Source organism: Crassostrea angulata, chromosome 2 (assembly GCF_025612915.1).
Source record: "Crassostrea angulata isolate pt1a10 chromosome 2, ASM2561291v2, whole genome shotgun sequence".
NCBI lineage: Eukaryota > Metazoa > Mollusca > Bivalvia > Ostreida > Ostreidae > Magallana > Magallana angulata.
In genome coordinates, this window is record NC_069112.1 from 33988803 (window position 1) to 34006317 (window position 17515).

The 17515-nt window shown below is 34.4% G+C and overlaps 1 protein-coding gene and 2 pseudogenes across 1 annotated transcript; all 3 read right to left on the bottom strand.

Moving 5' to 3' along the window:
• Window positions 1-7244: 7244 nt before the first annotated feature.
• Window positions 7245-9235, bottom strand: LOC128174227 (uncharacterized). Its single transcript, XM_052839828.1, has 2 exons — window positions 9215-9235; window positions 7245-7992 (listed from the first exon to the last, which is right to left on the bottom strand). The coding sequence occupies exons 1-2, from the start codon at window positions 9233-9235 to the stop codon at window positions 7261-7263; spliced, it is 753 nt and encodes a 250-aa protein (XP_052695788.1). The 3' UTR covers window positions 7245-7260.
• A 2432-nt stretch (window positions 9236-11667) lies between these two features.
• Window positions 11668-13340, bottom strand: LOC128174228 (uncharacterized; annotated as a pseudogene).
• A 2090-nt stretch (window positions 13341-15430) lies between these two features.
• LOC128174229 (uncharacterized) lies at window positions 15431-17048 on the bottom strand (annotated as a pseudogene).
• Window positions 17049-17515: the final 467 nt, after the last annotated feature.

The following is a 17515-nucleotide window of genomic DNA, read 5'->3' on the forward strand; positions in this document are numbered from 1 at the left end:
TCAACCTGAACTTTTTTGTTTCTAGTTTCTTTGGAGGGTTCTGTGGGAAGGGTTTCAGGGATTATACTTATATTTTCCAAAGAAGCATCATATGGGAGTGACAAACTTTCGTTCAAAGCTTCATTTAGAACCTGTATCAGTATTAAAAACAAAGCTTCAGTTGCACATATTAACTGTCATCTATGCTTACCAAAAGCATATTGAGAGACTTGAAATATAATAATAAAGAATATGAATAAATACTGTAATACAGAAAAACAAATTTTTCTATAGTGTAAATTTTACTTTAAAAAACTTACCTCTGCTCGCTGCCGTTTTGCATATGCTCCTCGCACTTTACTAGGTTTTTCTGAATTGCCTTGTTCTTCAACAAACAAAAGTGGTATATCTGGCACAGCATCAGGTTTTAAACGTTTCCTAAAGCTGTACTCTAGGCCTAGAGTACTCAGCATCTCAGGATCCTGATCATAACACTTGTTTGAAAAGTGTACTGAGCACAGTCTATGTCCATCTCCAGGTGTAAAATCCTTCCTTCTGCAGTAATAAATCCACTGCTTCCTCAAATTAGAATCTTTTGGAAAGTGGAAAAAACTAAGCCCACTACCCTTTCCTGCCTTGTTGTTGCAACCAAATGCAGCACAGTTGACCATTATACATTAAAAACGTGTGTAACCTCTATATCTCAATTGTAAACAAAGAACTGATGCTGATAACTGGGACGAACCTCTGACGTAGAGCCCCTTTATCAGTTCAGAATTATGCATATTCTGACCAGCTGTCTTATCAGCACTACACCGCGGGATATACAAACAGCTTAATAGAAATGCTTGGTTATCTCTTTTTTTATCAGCTCCATTAGCATTTTTTACAGGAAAATAAAAGATTAACAAAATCGTGTCACAAATCCTTTAAAATAGTAATGTTCAGGAATCTTTGGCCTAAATGAATTTTCTGCGTAGGGCTTCCCCAGTTTTGCAAAGGGTTTGTGACATGCTAAAATGACATATATCAAACTATTGATTGTATGTCATATTTCACCAAATTATAATCATTTTCACTGTAAAAGAGTAGTACTGCACTAGCAGTGAAGTGGTCTTAGGAAAATAATGTGCATTGTCACGGCACAAGGTATGCCGGTAAGATATTGTTTTTTATTTATCACGTTAACAGATAAGTGCACATGTAATAAAATCATGTCAAGCTTGGTCCAAACAAATTAATTGCCTCTCAAGTGATTATTTTTAAAGTGCATCTCCCATGCTGTAGTTATAATGTTTGTTAAGCAGAGGGTTATTGCAAAATTAATATATTTGACAGGCATTGCCATAAACGTTACATTAATCTTTTACAAGAAAGTCAAACCATATAATTGTCAACAAATCAAGACATTGGTCACACAACAACGGTTCCATGACTGACAAACTAACATATGAGATATACATATATAAAAATTAATAAGACTCCAGAAGGATTTTTTTTTTTAATTTGTTCCTTATGACGTTTGAACGACAAAGTATATAACATATGAACATACATATCTTAAAATGGATTTACATGCAGTCTTACACACTCGTACATTATAGCATATGATATGCACTATAAAAAAATTCAAAGGGACATGGTCACGATTTTGGTCAAAATTATTTTTCCAATTTTAAATATTTACAATGCTTACGAAAGGCATCTTGAATAGGAAACCGAAATTTTAGTGTCATTTGTTGAGTTATAAGCGAGTTACAGAGCATTAAATTCTATGCTATGTAAACAAAGCGTTTGTTTACATTTTGAACGTTGAAGTATAAATTTCAGTTTTAGACATCAAACGAATGTTTTAAACATTAGGAAATGTTTGTCTATAGTTAAGTTAAATAAAAAGATAAACAGATAAGCTTGAAAAAGATTTTTATTACTTGTATAGTGAACCTATGTGAACAAATACAGGGCACGAGTCTTGTTTACAAGACAAATAATTGATAGCCCTGTATCTTGCTTATAACTCTACGAATGACTCAATTTTTTTACCGTCATTAATGAATTGTAAAATAATAAATACATAATATGAAATTGAACCAAAATCGTGACCATGCCCCTTTTAAAAAATGATTTTTTTGTAAGCTAGAATAAAACAATAACCAAACATTCAAAGCAAGTCCATGAAAAAAAAATGGATTAAGGTAATTAAACTGCCATATTCTTCATGCTGGCTAAATAACCAAACACAAAATGCTGCAAATGATATTTACTTCAATTAACTTTAAACAATCACAACTCATTCAATATCAAAACATAAAACTTTAAAATGGATGAGAAGGTAGTTTGAATAAAAAATCGTTAATATACAGCAGGTGCATCACACATTAAATAAGGATCAATAATCAAGAACATACCATTTCCAATGTCAAGTGAAATTTAAAAAAAAATGACATGCATGATCTTTTTAAAAAATTATATACTAATTTGTATTTTTTTTCTTAGTGGTTGTATATACAAATCTAATGGACCTTCTGCTGTTGTGATTATAAGTTTATTGAATACCTAATGTAACAAGTAAAAATATCCTGTTTTTACACTGAAAAAAAATTGTCTTTCAATATTAGATATATAAAAAAAAATGATAACGGCAATATAACCATACTGCACAAACATAAAAAAAAATATTCTTTTCAACAAGTCTCACCTTAGACAACTCTTCCCCTTTTTCTACGGAAAAACATGATCATGTCAATATTTTTATCACTTTCACACTGTACATGATTTTCACAGAACATGTGTTCACACATACTCCTTACACTGCTATTTCGTGTTCTTTATCTTGACTTCTGTTTTCTTTACACACTAAAACCACTGAAAAATCCAACAGCTAAATCATATTGATCTTGTCTTCAAAAGATATTTCAGTCACTATAGAATTGCATAAAATGTAACAATGTCGTAATAACACAACCTTGATTAGAAACAGCAATAACTCAATAGACTTCCATCTATGGAAGAGTATAATCTGGAGTATGATCTGGACCATCCATAACATCCATAACTTCATCTGATGCATGCATATGTTGAACATGACTGTCAGCAACTATTCCATCTCTGGATAGAGTATAATCTGGAGTTTGATCTGGACCATCCAAAACCTCATCTGATGCATGCATATGTTGATCATGAGTGTCTGCAACTATTCCAACTCTAGAAAGAGTATAAATTGGAGTATGATCTGGACCATCCATAACTTCATCTGATGCATGCACATATTTAACGTGACTGTCTGTAACTATTCCATCTCTGGAAGGAGTATAATCTTTAGTATGATCTGGACCATCCATAACTTCATCTGATGCATGCATATGTTGAACATGACTGTCTGTAACTATTCCATCTATGGAAGGAGTATAATCTGGAGTATAACTGTCAATTATTCAAGATTCCTCAAACACTTTACAACTGCATAAATTATAACCCTGTGGGAATAACACACCCTTGGCTAGAGAAAGCAATATCTATGTAAACTACAACAAAAAGTTGCATATTTTTTTAGTTGGACATAAACACACAGTTCGCAAAATGTGCAAAATTTAGCACAACTTCACTCTCAACATATCTCGACTTGTATCATAATTGTTGAACATTGTCGATGCAACCATCTAAGTTAACTCGATACAAACAAGACACATTTCTATTCTAAACAAATTATTTACAATGCAAAAGCTGTACATGTTATCTTTTCGGAATAATACATTCCACGATTACCTACAATGACAAAATTTGTGAACATAAATAACTACATGTCAAACGTACAGTAAAATGAACAACTTAATATAGTACACTGTCGAAAAATATATCAACACAAGGCGTAAACGAAATGCACGAAACCCAAAATGCAATGTCTGCCGGCTCACCAACGATTTGAATTAAATACTTTAATTCTTTTTTCTTCGTTGAAAGATTTAACGGATGCTGTCCGTACGAAAAAAAAACCCAACTGTTCAGGTAGTTCGCTGAAATTTTGTTATCAAATCTCTCTTGGGTTTTGCAGGCGGAAACCCTTTTCCATGATCATACTATGAAAACCGTCCAAGGGTTGTGAAGATAACCTCAGAGATTCGAAACCTGCTCTCTCAGTAACCATATCGGGATCAATCATTCCCTGTTTTGCATATTGGTCGGTAAATGCATTTTTTAAGGCAGACCATGTGCGTTTTACAGGGGTGTCTAACGAATTTAACGCAAGTTAAAGCCGGTCCCGATAGATGAAGATGGAAATCTGCAACACGTCTATTATCAGTTGTAAGACTTTGGTAAAAATAAAAAAAATTCAAATTCCATACGAAAGTTTTTGACATTTTCTGAACTAAATCCACTGATTTTTTTTTCAAAAGAAACTGTGTCCGAAGTTGATGGAACATTGTTTCCTCGTGGATGATTTTGTAAACTTCGAGGATTGAAATCATCTAGACCTGCTTCCAAATTGATTACAGTAAGATGTGTACTGAAATTACTGTTTTGTCCTCGTACAGGCGTAAACATTGTCTTTAACTCAAAACATTAACACAAAAATAGTCCAAAGAAGCACAATGCGAGTTAAAATTCACCAGCATGTGGTGATTACGTAATATCCGGTTTTAAAATTTATTAAAGTCCAAAATCACAATTAAACAATCATCCTTATAAAAAGAAATTCTAAGTGAGAGTGTAAAATAATTATTAATTCCTCAAGTCTAATCTTTGACAACTCCTCCCCTTTTTCTATAAAGGACATATTAGATAACTTAAAGATGGACCCAGAATTTGGGGTCAAATACATTAATTCTCAGAACAGGATACAGGAAGGCTTTATCATAATAAATTCAAAGACACGCCAGTCTAAGATCTGACCATCAATCAGAAAAACGAAAATAAACAAATGGCAATAAACAGGGGATCACTGTGAGAAATGGATGAAGGAGATGTCAACATGAGAGACCACAACGATTTTTGCTCAAATCCCAACAAATAAATGACATTTGCATTTCTTACCTGATTTCAAACATTGTATTTGTGTACATCTTCGCTAGCCAAGGGTTTACGATCCACTCTGCTCCTCTACAACCCTTGGCAGATATATTAGCCAATTATGTAAAGAAATCAAATGCGCCGCCTATCGTCGTAATCGAGTTATGTCCCTTGAATGTTTTCATTGTTTGACCAATGAAAATCTTCGTAACATAAGGTATTTAACAATGGCGGCCTCCACAGAACATCAAGAAATAATTTGCAAACGATTTTAAATAGTCTTTGACAGATAAACAATCAAAAACCATCAGTGCGATTGAACAAGCAAAAGATGTGTTTCTATGTACCAGAACAGGTAGTGGAAAGTCGTTAATGAGTACTTTCCAGTGCTACATCTAGGAAAATGCGTTGTTGTCGTGGCCCCCTTGTGAAGTGTCATGCAGGAACAATGTTATAAACTCAACAATCTGGGTTTTAAAGCTACTTTTATCGGTAAAGACTTTCGAGAATCCGGTGCATTAGAACAAGGTGCGCTTGATTTTGTGTTTGGAAGTCCAGAGTCCTTCATTAATAACAGCAACTGGAGAGAGATGTTGAAGTCCGAAATTTACCAAAGTAATATAAATTACAGTTGATTGCTGTTGATGAAGCCCATACTGTTACACAATGGTAAGCAAATATAATCTTATTAATTTTCCTTTCGGAGTTTCCTTTTACTGGAAATAAAACCAGTCTTTAAAATGCTGTCAAATAGTGTTTTTATAGAAATATACATCTGTAAAGTACTGTGACTTAAACATTTTTGATAATTATACACGCAAATCTATCATTTTTTTGAAATATGTAGTATACAGAATAGACTCAAGCCTTTGTTTCTTTATCTTTGCTAGCCAATGGTTTACGATCTACTCTGCTGCTTAGACATGTTAAAGTAGCAGAGTGGATAGTAAACCCTTGGCTAGCGAAGATTTTGTTTCTTACAATAAACATTTCAGCAAGATTTGTCATTCTTTTGTATTGTTTAAGGGGTGAAGGTGATAAAGATGGAGAGCCCTTTCGAGAGGCATTTGCAAACATAGGGGAGTTACGGTCAATCTGTCCAAAGGCAACTCTACTTGCGTTAACTGCAACATCTGGACCTAGTCAGCGTAGAAGAATAATGAAAATGGTATGCTTTCGTTCAAATTCTGATATCATATCAGATTCACCAGATCGGGAGAACATTAAAATATCTTCAGTGTGTATTCCTAATTCTGACAATTTAGAAAAAGTTTTCAGATGGCTAATTGACAGTGTGAGGTTGAACAAAGTTAAAACTGAGAGACATGTAGTTTTTTGTGAAAGTATTTCTGACGTATCAAAAATCTATATGGGCGTTAATTTTCACAATGTGCATCATGTTGTCCATTATAAACTACCTAGAAAATTAAATACATTTGTGCAGCAGATGGGAAGAGCAGGGAGGGATGGACATTTATCTGATGAACTGATAATGTATTAAAGTAACAAAAATCACCTTAAAAGGGTTGAACGCGAGCTTGTTCGATTGGCTAAAGATGATAGTAAATGTAGACATGAACTCCTATGTGAAGCATATCTTTCACTTAACAAAAAAATATTACCATCTCATGACTGTTGTGAAGTTTGTGAAAAAAGTTGTGATTGTAAAAGTGATCTGTGTCCTCGAAGACATGAATATTTTAAAACAGAAAATGAAGATAGTTCATCAGATTCTGAAGATGAAATGACCAGATTTGTTAGCGACAAAGAAAAACAATTAATACATGATAAACTGGTGTTTTATAAATCACAAATGTCCATAGATTGTATAATAGATTTTGAAGTAGTGCACGGACTAACAAATGAAGTTCTCAACAAATTGGTGCAAAGCAGCGATTCAATATCTACACCTGATGATGTTATGAAAAAGTTTCCAATATGGTCAACTGATACAGCTACTTAAGTCAGTAAAATTATCTCTGAAGTTGATGGCGACTCTGATATGTATAATTTTGCGGAAGACACTGAAGAGTAAGATTGATATTTGGGAATAAATATGCTTTATTTTCAATAGTTTGGTGTTACTGATTTAACTTTAATAAGAGTTTAATAAACCATTGGCACTGTGATAAACTGAAATTATATTTCCAGGTACATTATAAATTAAATTTTTGTGTATACTATAACATAAATGCATCTAAACAAAATAATTATCATTTGAATCAAAAATTCAAATACCATGATAGCAGTTTTACATTCCTATGTCAGTTTATTTTATACAATCTCATATGATAATCTTTCCTTTTGGCTTTGAATCCATTTATGTAATTCAAAAACTTTAACACATAAAAATAGGTCCTGAAAATTAGGAAATGCATGGAATTGCCTTCCAGGCACATTGTCAAAAACTTCTGCCATCTTGAGTTGGTCAATAATTAACTCGACATCATCCTTCTTGGATGTTTCAGCTCTAGTTGTCCTTTTTGGTTTCATGTTAATCTCTTTCATCACGTTCTGTTTTATTTCATCTTGCACCTGCAGTGATAAGGCTGCTTTTTTCGCACTTTGAAATGTAACATTTGCTCCTTGTGAGAGCACTTTCTCCTTTAATCTATGGACCATGATTTCCACCAGATTATCATTTGGAATGTTGTGGCCGGTGCCACCAGAAAGATTTGATGTACAGTTCCACTTATATTCATAAGCATCTTTTGGACTTAGTATGCAAGAGTAATATGCCAAGAATCTAAACAACCAGATTTGGTATTTGGTGTGGCGACTTACACCTGAAAGTAACATTTGAAACTTTGCATTGGTCATTATCCTGTCACCATCACCCATAGAGTATCCATCATTGGTGTCCTTAAGCAGTAGTAGACATTTCATTAATAAGGCCCTGTATATCGCAATTCGATGTGGTTTCTTGTCTTCTTCAGTATCATTTTTAATGAAATCCCACAGATGTTTGTCCTTGAGGTGTCTTCTTAAATGCCCCACTTTCTTATACTGGTTGCAACAAAATACACAGACATACTATTTTAGCTCATGATCAAGCATGTCTCGGATTTGCTGACTTTGGACATCTAGTGCCTGTACTCTCTCCTCAAATCTTGAATCAATGTAATCAATGTAAACTTTTAATATTTGTGTGAAGTTAGAACATTCAATGCTTCTCCATAAGAAAGATAATGACCGGACACGAATTTTGCACTATTTTTCCCAACGACCTTGACCTTGCCCAAATGACCTTGGATCAAGGTCATGACACACCCTTAGGTCATAAGCAATCTTTGTGTGAATTAAGAACTTCCAATGTTTCTCCATAAGAAAGATATGGACCGGAGACAAATTTTGCACTTTTTCTGCCAGTGACCTTGCCCAAATGACGTTGGGTCAAGGTCATAACACACACTTAGGTCATAAGCAATCTTTGTGTGAAGTAAAACCTTCCAATAATTCTTCATAAGATATTGACCGGACACGAATTATGTATTTTTTCTGCCAGTGACCTTGCCCGAATGACCTTGGGTCAAGGTCATGACACACCCTTAAGTCATAAGCAATCTTTGTTTGAAGTAAGAACTTCCAATAATTCTCAATTAGAAAGATATGGACCGGACACGAATTTTGTATTTTTTCTGCCATTGGCCTTGACCTTGTCCGAATGACCTTAGGTCAAAGTCATGCCACACCCTTATGTCATAAGCAATCTTTGTGTGAAGTAAAAACTTCCAATGTTTCTCAATAAGAAAGATATGGACCGGATACTATTGCACAGACAGACAGACGGACAAGGTGATTCCTATATACCCCCCCCCCTCCCCAAACTTCGTTTGCGAGGGGTTTAATTATTTAAATCATCCTTTTGTTTGTATAACCAATAATTTTCAGGATCGTTAGTTCCTATAACCGCTAAAACGCTAGTTAAAACAAAAGATTTGAATTACTGGCTGTCAGCCATTAATTCCCAGCCGTAATCTCGATATGCAGTGATCTCAGAGGTCACTACTGCGGAACGCCTTAATTTCGCATGAGCGAAAGTTGTAAACAATGTCGGGTAGACGTGGTCCGAAAGTGAAATTGACTGATTCTAACAGAACGTGTCGCAAAAAGGAAAGAAATGCATCAGTTGGTATGTGCAGGATACCTATAGGGGATCAAATTGATCGGTGGAATGAAGTGGAAAGCAAACAAGACAAGACTAATGCCGAAGTGGCAAAACTCTTACTGGACTGGTAAGTTTATGCATAATGAAATATACACCTTAAAATGTATGTCTGATTTTAATACATTGATGATTAAAAGTTTTTAATATATAAACAAAAAAATGGTTCATGCATTACTGTTTACTCTGACACCGGTATATTGCAAGAAAGGCAGTTTTGTTGAGCCCCGTGTATCGGTGTTTGTACCGGGGGTTCAAGAGGGTGAATTTCCTACAAACATTAAAATGTGTTGAAACTTTTTTTTTCCACAAATGTGAATATGTAAGTGTGATTTTTATGCATACTTATTTTTAAAAAAAAAAATATTAATGTTTTCCATGTATACCAAACATTCTTTTGATATTTGGCATGGCTGTAAAATAATTTAGTCATAAAATCAATTTTAGTATTGTGTGAAAATGGAACTTGTTTGTCTAACTGATAATATTATAATTATTTTTTTTTTTCATTAAAAAGGCTGGTCAGGAGAAAACAAAACGCCCATTACTACAATGGACATGAGAAATTGTTAACCATCTTTGGTTTTGCGCTGATACAGCAGAGATTAATTTATTGTATGTATGGTTCAAAAAGAGATATCCTGATCTGGTATGAACATGTAAGTTGTCTAACTGTGATTAGGTTTTTTCTACGGTTTCTTTTTTTATTTTTAGGGTCTTCCGTCTTCAGCGATTTTGTGCAGACGATTTCTCTGAGATGGCTCGATCGATTTCATTCAAATTTTTTTCAAGATTAACGCGATTTTATCTGAAGTTGATTGGGTTTTTTTCCATTTTTGTAAATACACTTCCGGTCGGAAGTTATCGTCCGTTTACGATTTTAAAAAAGTCAATTTTGTCTGTCAGGTTTCTCAGAAACGAGTAAAGATACAGGGCTGAAATTCTCAGAGATGATAGATCTACCGTTTTTCTGGTGCACCTGTGTCAGGAAAGTGTCCGCCGTCACTTCCGGTCGTCACTGGAAGAAAATTTGAAAAATTGAATTTTTCGACTTTTTTATTTTTTAATATTTTTTTTGGAAATTTTTACACCTTATAGAGATCTTCTTACTGATTCAGAATATGTTATTTGTGTTAAAATCGATCAAGGCATTCTCGAGAATATAAGCGTCAAAGGTCTGAAGCGAGAGTCCGAGTAGCACATTTGATAGAGTCGTGGACACGGCCCAGGCGACCCGGGTTCAAGCCCCGAGTGCCGCAATTTTTTTTTTACTATTTTTTGCTTAGATCTACGATTTTATATTTGAATTGATAAGTTTAATGTAATCTATTAAAAAATCGGACGGAAAACCCACTCGTTGCTCGCAACGAGATCGTGTCTAGTTCTTTTAATGATTGTTAAACCAACACGTCACTTCCTTGTCTGATCAGATTTTCATTAAAAAATGATACTAATATCATTGTTGCGTACCATTAAATTATTGTACCAATGTTCAATTAATGTTTATTTTCATTTTTTTCCTTTCACATATCAAAGTAATTACATAGAAAATGCAATTGTTTAAAGTGTGTTTATACATGTTACATGTACTACAGTAACAATATAGTTATAAGGATAATAATTTCACACAGAGATCTATAACTTGTCATTGGCAATCTTATTTAATGAATGAATTTTGAGAAATTGAACAGACCTCGAAATTACGAGACATTTCACGACTGTTTAATCGTTAAAATTCCTTTTTAATAATAATCATATAATTTTGACATCATATTTTGATTTACACATCAACAGAATGTCTATGTTATTCAGGTCAATTATTAAAGTGGTAATATCATGTCAAAAATATGCGTATTTTGATACGAGTAACCGGTTAATAGGTAGAAACGAATTGCGATTAACAGATTAGCAATTCTGCAATCGATTAATATCCCTAAAATATATATATATATATATATATATATATATATATATATATATATATATATATATATATATATATATATATATATATATATATACACTCAAAACAACACTTTCCTACACTTTGTTTTTGTTTGTTGTTATCATTCATAATTATAATATAACAATCTACTATAAAATGTACCTGTAAAACATATTCCTATAGTACTTATCATCATTGTAAAATATTTCTGTATCAATTCTCTCTCGATCATATAGTATGTTTTGTTCGATCATGATATTGACTATTTTATAATTTTAATTCGATCTTAAATCGCAGTAAGGTTTTATTCCATTGTAAGTTGAGCTCATCGACAGGTGTTTGCAAAGTGAACTCTAGAAATTCGCAGTTTCCCTCAAAATCTACATTGATAATGGAGTGTGTCCGTGTTCCCCGCCGTAGCTCTGGCATATACACAAACAAGGAGCTTAACTGTTCGATCTGTTTAGCTTTATCAGATGTCCGTCACTTCCAAAGTTGTGATTGCCTCGGTCTTTCTAGCAGCTACTCTGGTTAATGGTAAAGTCCTGTTCACTGCATTTCTACTAAACTGTTACGGTTGCTGAGTCGAAAAAGTTTGTTGTTTCTTGCCCCCTTTCTTCTCATACTGGAATGCAGGGTCATTCGTCATTTCTGCCATGTTTTCCAGAAACTTAACGAAGACTAAAAAGGGTGGATATGCCACTCCCATACTTTGCTTATGTTTTATTGCTTCTGAAGTCCACTTGTCCTTCAGATTCCATGGAAGTTTTCCCACAAGTTCGTTAACACCTTTCTTTGAGTCAAAGTAGCTAAATAAGACTTTAAACTGAGGTTGTGCCTTTAATGATGCAATCGCGGATGCTAGGTCTGCCAGGTCGAAGAGCGGATGAAAGTGATCCGTCGAAATCTCTGGGAATTCTTTAATTTTCTTCAGGATGTAGTTTTCGATCTGTTCTGCCGCTCCAAAGCGTCTCTCCAGCCTCTCCCAGATTTTCTTAATTGCGATGCTTGGACTGTCTGCATTACAGGCTCTTATAGTTCTAGCTTGTCTTGAAGACTCAGGTCCCAGTTTTTCACATAATAAATCTAGTCTTTCTGTTTCCGTAGCTCCGAGTTCTTCCATAATGTTATTAAATCACTGTTTCCATGAGACGTACATTATGGGATCGTCGTCAAATTTTGACAGCCTTGACATGATGAGGTCCTTTTTTACAAAATGCTTAGTAAATGTGTCTATCATGATCATCTGACTCTGCTGAGTTACTTCCGTCTGTCTCGGAGTGAAGGGTTGTACTTCGGGGTTCAGCTGAGTCTTAGGTGTGTCGTCGAACGGCCTCAGTGTGTGTAATTGTGGTGTCTCTTCTTGGACATAAGCAGTTGCCATAGGAGGGGTAGTGGAATACTGTTTCGGTGTTGATACAACTGCATCCTCCTTTTGTCTGCAATCACTAAAGCTGTTGGACTGGGATGTCTCTATGACCTTTTCATGCTGCTTGCGATCCTGCTCGTACCTTGGGAGAAGCTTCAAGTATTCTTCAGTTTTTGACTCACTCGAGAGACTCGGCGCAAACTCTTGTAGACGTTGGTCCTCTTTAAGAACACTGAGCTCGCTCTCTACCATCTTCATTTCTCGCTGGGCCTTCAGACGTTTTAGTTGAGCCTCAAGCTAAATGTTTCAACATTGTGCGCTGGGCTTCTAGTTTTGCTTCTTTCCTTAACAGTATAGATCCTATCGATCGACTATAAGACTTACTATAGCCAGCTGAAAGTGATCGCCGAGTCAGCGATTTAAATGATCCCTCTGAAATCAAATATTCAATTTTGGTTCTTCCTACGTTGATTTTTCCTAACAAAGTCTCTTTAATTAGGAGATGATATGCAAGCTCATTTGCGCTCTGTTCTGTGCGTACAGTTCTAAAGAAAAAACAAAATGCATTGGATGTTTTCTGATACGTTTCGAAGCCTTTCACAAGAAGATCGTCAATAGATTTCAGAGTTTTAATATCACTGCTTGATCTCTCAAGTTCTTCTAAACACTCCCTCCACGCGCTCTTAATACTGTTTAGCCTTCGTTGAAAGGTGTCCACTCGAGCCTTATAATCTTCCTGAGCTGGTGTTGTCAGTGTCCTCATACGTGTGCTTCTTCTTGTTGGTTCTGACCGCAGACTCATCTTGATGACCAATCTTACCGGTCTACGGATTTTCACTGTGCCGTTAAACAACTAAAACTTCTCCTTGAGTAAAGTGTTTATTGCTCCTCCAGTGAGGGTGAAAACTGCAAAAGTACAAATATAAGTTACAGAAAAGTGTACCATGTCAAGTCCAATCTATTTTTCACACTGTGCCAAATGAAGAAAAAGTTATCATGGAAAGGTTTAAGGCTTACACATAACTCAGATTGATAAAAATAGTTAAAACTTGTAAGAACATATAGGATATTAACTGTATCATTCTGCTAATGCGACTAAATAGCATGTTAATAACAATGTTCCTAAATTTCCATGTTTTACATTATGCTTTACACATGTTTTGATAAACCTAGCGAATATGAACTGACATCTAAAGGGATGACAGCAGAATTACATTAATGCAAATTGGTAATCTGGGTGTAATTAAATGTTTTGTACAATGCTAAACAAAATACTTACTCCTTAGTGCGTAAATGTACATAAAAAAGGAGTTGGGCAAAAGTGCCTTGAGCACATGTAAACACCGGATGAACTAAATAAAAAACAAACCAAACCGGACACATAAGTTCCGAATTTACCACACAAGGGTTGTGAAGATAAAAACCTCAGAGATTCGAAACCTGCTTTCTCTGCAACCATATCAGGATCAATCATTCCAAGTTTTGCATATTGCTCGGTAAATGCATTTTTAAAGGCAAACCATGTGCGTTTTACAGGGGTGTCTAACGAATTTGAACCTAGTTAAAGCATGTCCCGATAGATGAAGATGGAAAGCTGCAACAATATTATTATTAGTTGCAAGACTTGGTGTATATATAAAATAAATCCGAATTCCATACGAGTGTTTTTGACATTTTCTGAACTAAATCCACTGAATTTTTTGAAAGAAACTTTGTCGAAATTGATGGAACAGTGTTTTTTCTTGATTAATTTTGTAAACTTCGAGGACTGAAATCATCTAGACCTGCTTTCATATTGATTACAGTTGGATGTTTACTGACATTACTGTTTTGTCCTCGTACAGGCGTAAAAATTGTCTTTAACTCAATACATTAACACAAAAATAGTCTAAAGAAGACAATACGAAGTTAGATTAACCATCATGTTGTGATTACGTTATATCCGGTTTTAAAATTTAAAATTTATTAAAGTCCAAAATCCCAAATCAAACAAACATCCTTTTAAAAAGAAATTCAAAGTGAGAGTGTAAAATAATTATTAATTCCGGTCATTAATTCTCGGAACAAAATACAGGAAGGCTTTGTTATAATAAAATTCAAAAAACATGCCAGTCTAAGATCTGACCATCAGTCAGAAAAAACAAAAATAAACAAATCGCAATAAACAGGGGATCATTGTGAGAAATGGATGAGGGAGATGTCAACAAGAGAGATCACAAACAGATGCGGCACTGTATTTCTGTATGATTGAACAAATTAAATTTCAAACATAAAGTACTACTCAGTTTACAAAAGCAAATTTGTCAATATAACAAAGTTGTGTCTATCAATAAAATATACGTGCGTATATATCACTGCATTTAAGTCACTACTTTAAGTGTCGTCTTTTTGAATGTTTCGCTGCTGTCATAAAATCCTGATGCTTCGGAATGTGAACAGGATACATTTAAAGGCATATCACAATCTCCAAATGCATTTTCTCCTGGAGCAGAAGTTACATTATTACATGTATTGATATCTGAAATAATGTTTACTTCCATAAATAACGATTGTTAATTAAAACCAAGTATACGACCAACAAAATGTTTGTCCAAAAAAGAAAAAAAGAGTACAACACAGCATTCAAAAAAGACATTTGGGAAATCTGGAAATACTGTAAACCAATGCTAAACGTTTAAAATTATTAATTTTTTTCTAATAATATTCAAAATTTAAAACAATTGTTAATTGCTTTCATCACTTAGGTCACTTGTCACTTTACTTAGTGTTCAAATAAAATTTTCTAAATGTTTAGTTTCAGTAAAATGTGCACTAGTCTAATGAAAACGAAATAAAATTATTTACTTATTGCAGCTTTCTTTTGCTTCAATTTCTTTTTCATAAAGATTTAAAAGTATGTCTAGTCTTGCCATTTTCTCTGTGTGCATCTGCTCCATTTTGTCATTTAATTCTTTGTTATGTCTTTCTAGTACTTCCGGCATGTCTGAACGTCTTTTCCCTGTATCTTTATTCCTTCTAGGTTGCTCTGAAGACTGTTTAGTCCATAGTCTTTCAGGGCTTTTCCCAATGTGTCTAACGTGATGGTGGATTTTGTACTTTCTCTTGTACCGTATTTTTCATCAAACTGCTCTTTCTGTCGAAAATATTTCCTTTCAGTTCCAGTTGGGGCATCAAGTTCTTTCCAGCGTTTTTTCAGACTATAATACTTGTTCATTGTCTGATTTGGAGTAACAATACATTGGAGTGTTTCATTGAGCACTGATTTCTTTCCAAAAGGCGGTATGGTTTTTGGATTTTAAAAACTTTTTTCTCACGCCTGAGATTTACAGAAACATCTTCTGCCTTCCAAATGTGTGTTGTGCTGGTATTTTCACAAGCAAAAAGGAATTCAGATCTAGATGATGTCTCTGATGATGCTCAAGTGAATGATGAAATGTCAGATGATGCTAAATGCTGGTCATCTGATCTACTAAAGCTCGATGGCAGATCTGACTTTTCTTCATTTAGAAGAGACTGTAGAACTAAGCTTTTGACTGATGGATCTAGGGGAAAAATCTAGGGGGAAAAAGTTAATTTTTAAGTGAAATGCAGGTGTTTTGAAGAATACCTAACTGACCTTGATCTATTACATAACAATAACAAGAGGCCAACATGATACTATTACTGCTTAAAATCTAACTTTTAAGATTTATTGTTATTTATATACCAACCCACTATTATTTCATGTACCTGTCTCCTTTGAGTGCAGCATGTTAAAAACTTCTGTCCGGCATCGCACTCGCTTTTCACTTCCATCACTTCTCTTCAGAACAAGAGTTGTCTGATCTGTTGACATTCTAATCTGGAATACAAGGGCACTGTGTTCATTTTAAGTACAACAAATCTTAAACAGTTTACATACAGTGACGACTAGTTATAAAATCATTTTATATTGAAATGTATACCTTGTTCTCACAAAGAGTATCCGTTAGTTCCTTAGTTAGAATCAGTTCTAGCTCATAGAAAGCACACTGTGCATGGAATTCACTAATGTCATTACTAATGATATGCATAGCCATACCTGTAATTACCATCAACAAATATTTCAGTCCTCTCAGACTTTTCCGGAGTCTCCAAAGAATGAATAGGTGCCTTTTGTTTGCAGGTGTAACAAGTCCAGTGGGATCTACGTTCTTCAACTGTATCTGCCATCTTAATGTACATGTGAAAAAAAATGTACACTTGCACAAGGTATACTACAGGCACCTTAATTTTTATCAGTAAGTCTGTTGATAATACAAATTTTACTGAGCGACTTATTGATAAAAATTCATGACTGGCTCCGGATCACTTTTTCACAAGTACCCATCATAAGAATAATAATCTTTTATTTCTGTGAAACACTGCAATAGATAAATGTATTCTATCACTAAAAGGGGAGCACGTGTAATACACACAAATAAAACCAAAATTTACATCTTCAAATTTAAGATTAAGCATTTTATATCGATTTTTTTAACTGCAAAATTTAAAGTCTCACCTTTCTCCGCCATCTTTGAATCAGCGTGACCAGAGTATTCCCGCTGGTTTAACCGCGGTTTCATTTTCCACCGACTAAAGTGAGTTCGATCTTAGTTTAGTCTAACTACGGTGACCGTGGTTTGTGATCGAACTCGCCCTATAATGAAAAGTGACGCTAAGATATAGCGCATGCGCATTATACAAAGACAGTCAGTCTATCATTACCTATGGCGCCAGATATGAACATTAAAACACGATCAGCATCAAAAAAGGTTTTATTGACATATAAATGTTTTAGTATATCTGTTAACTTGAACATACCAGCACAAGAACCATTGCTTTCACAGTAAATAACATCGACAGTTTCCTCAATTCCGTCATCAATGGAGGGAACTTCTACTTTTCTGGATTAGGCACAGGTTTAGTGTAATAGATATGATCAACAACACCATTGTCAACTAATTCAAATATTTCTGATGATTCTGTTTCATTGCCAACTAGAAATTTCTTCCTACTTTTTACTTGATGATATTTCAAGAGTAGATCGCTG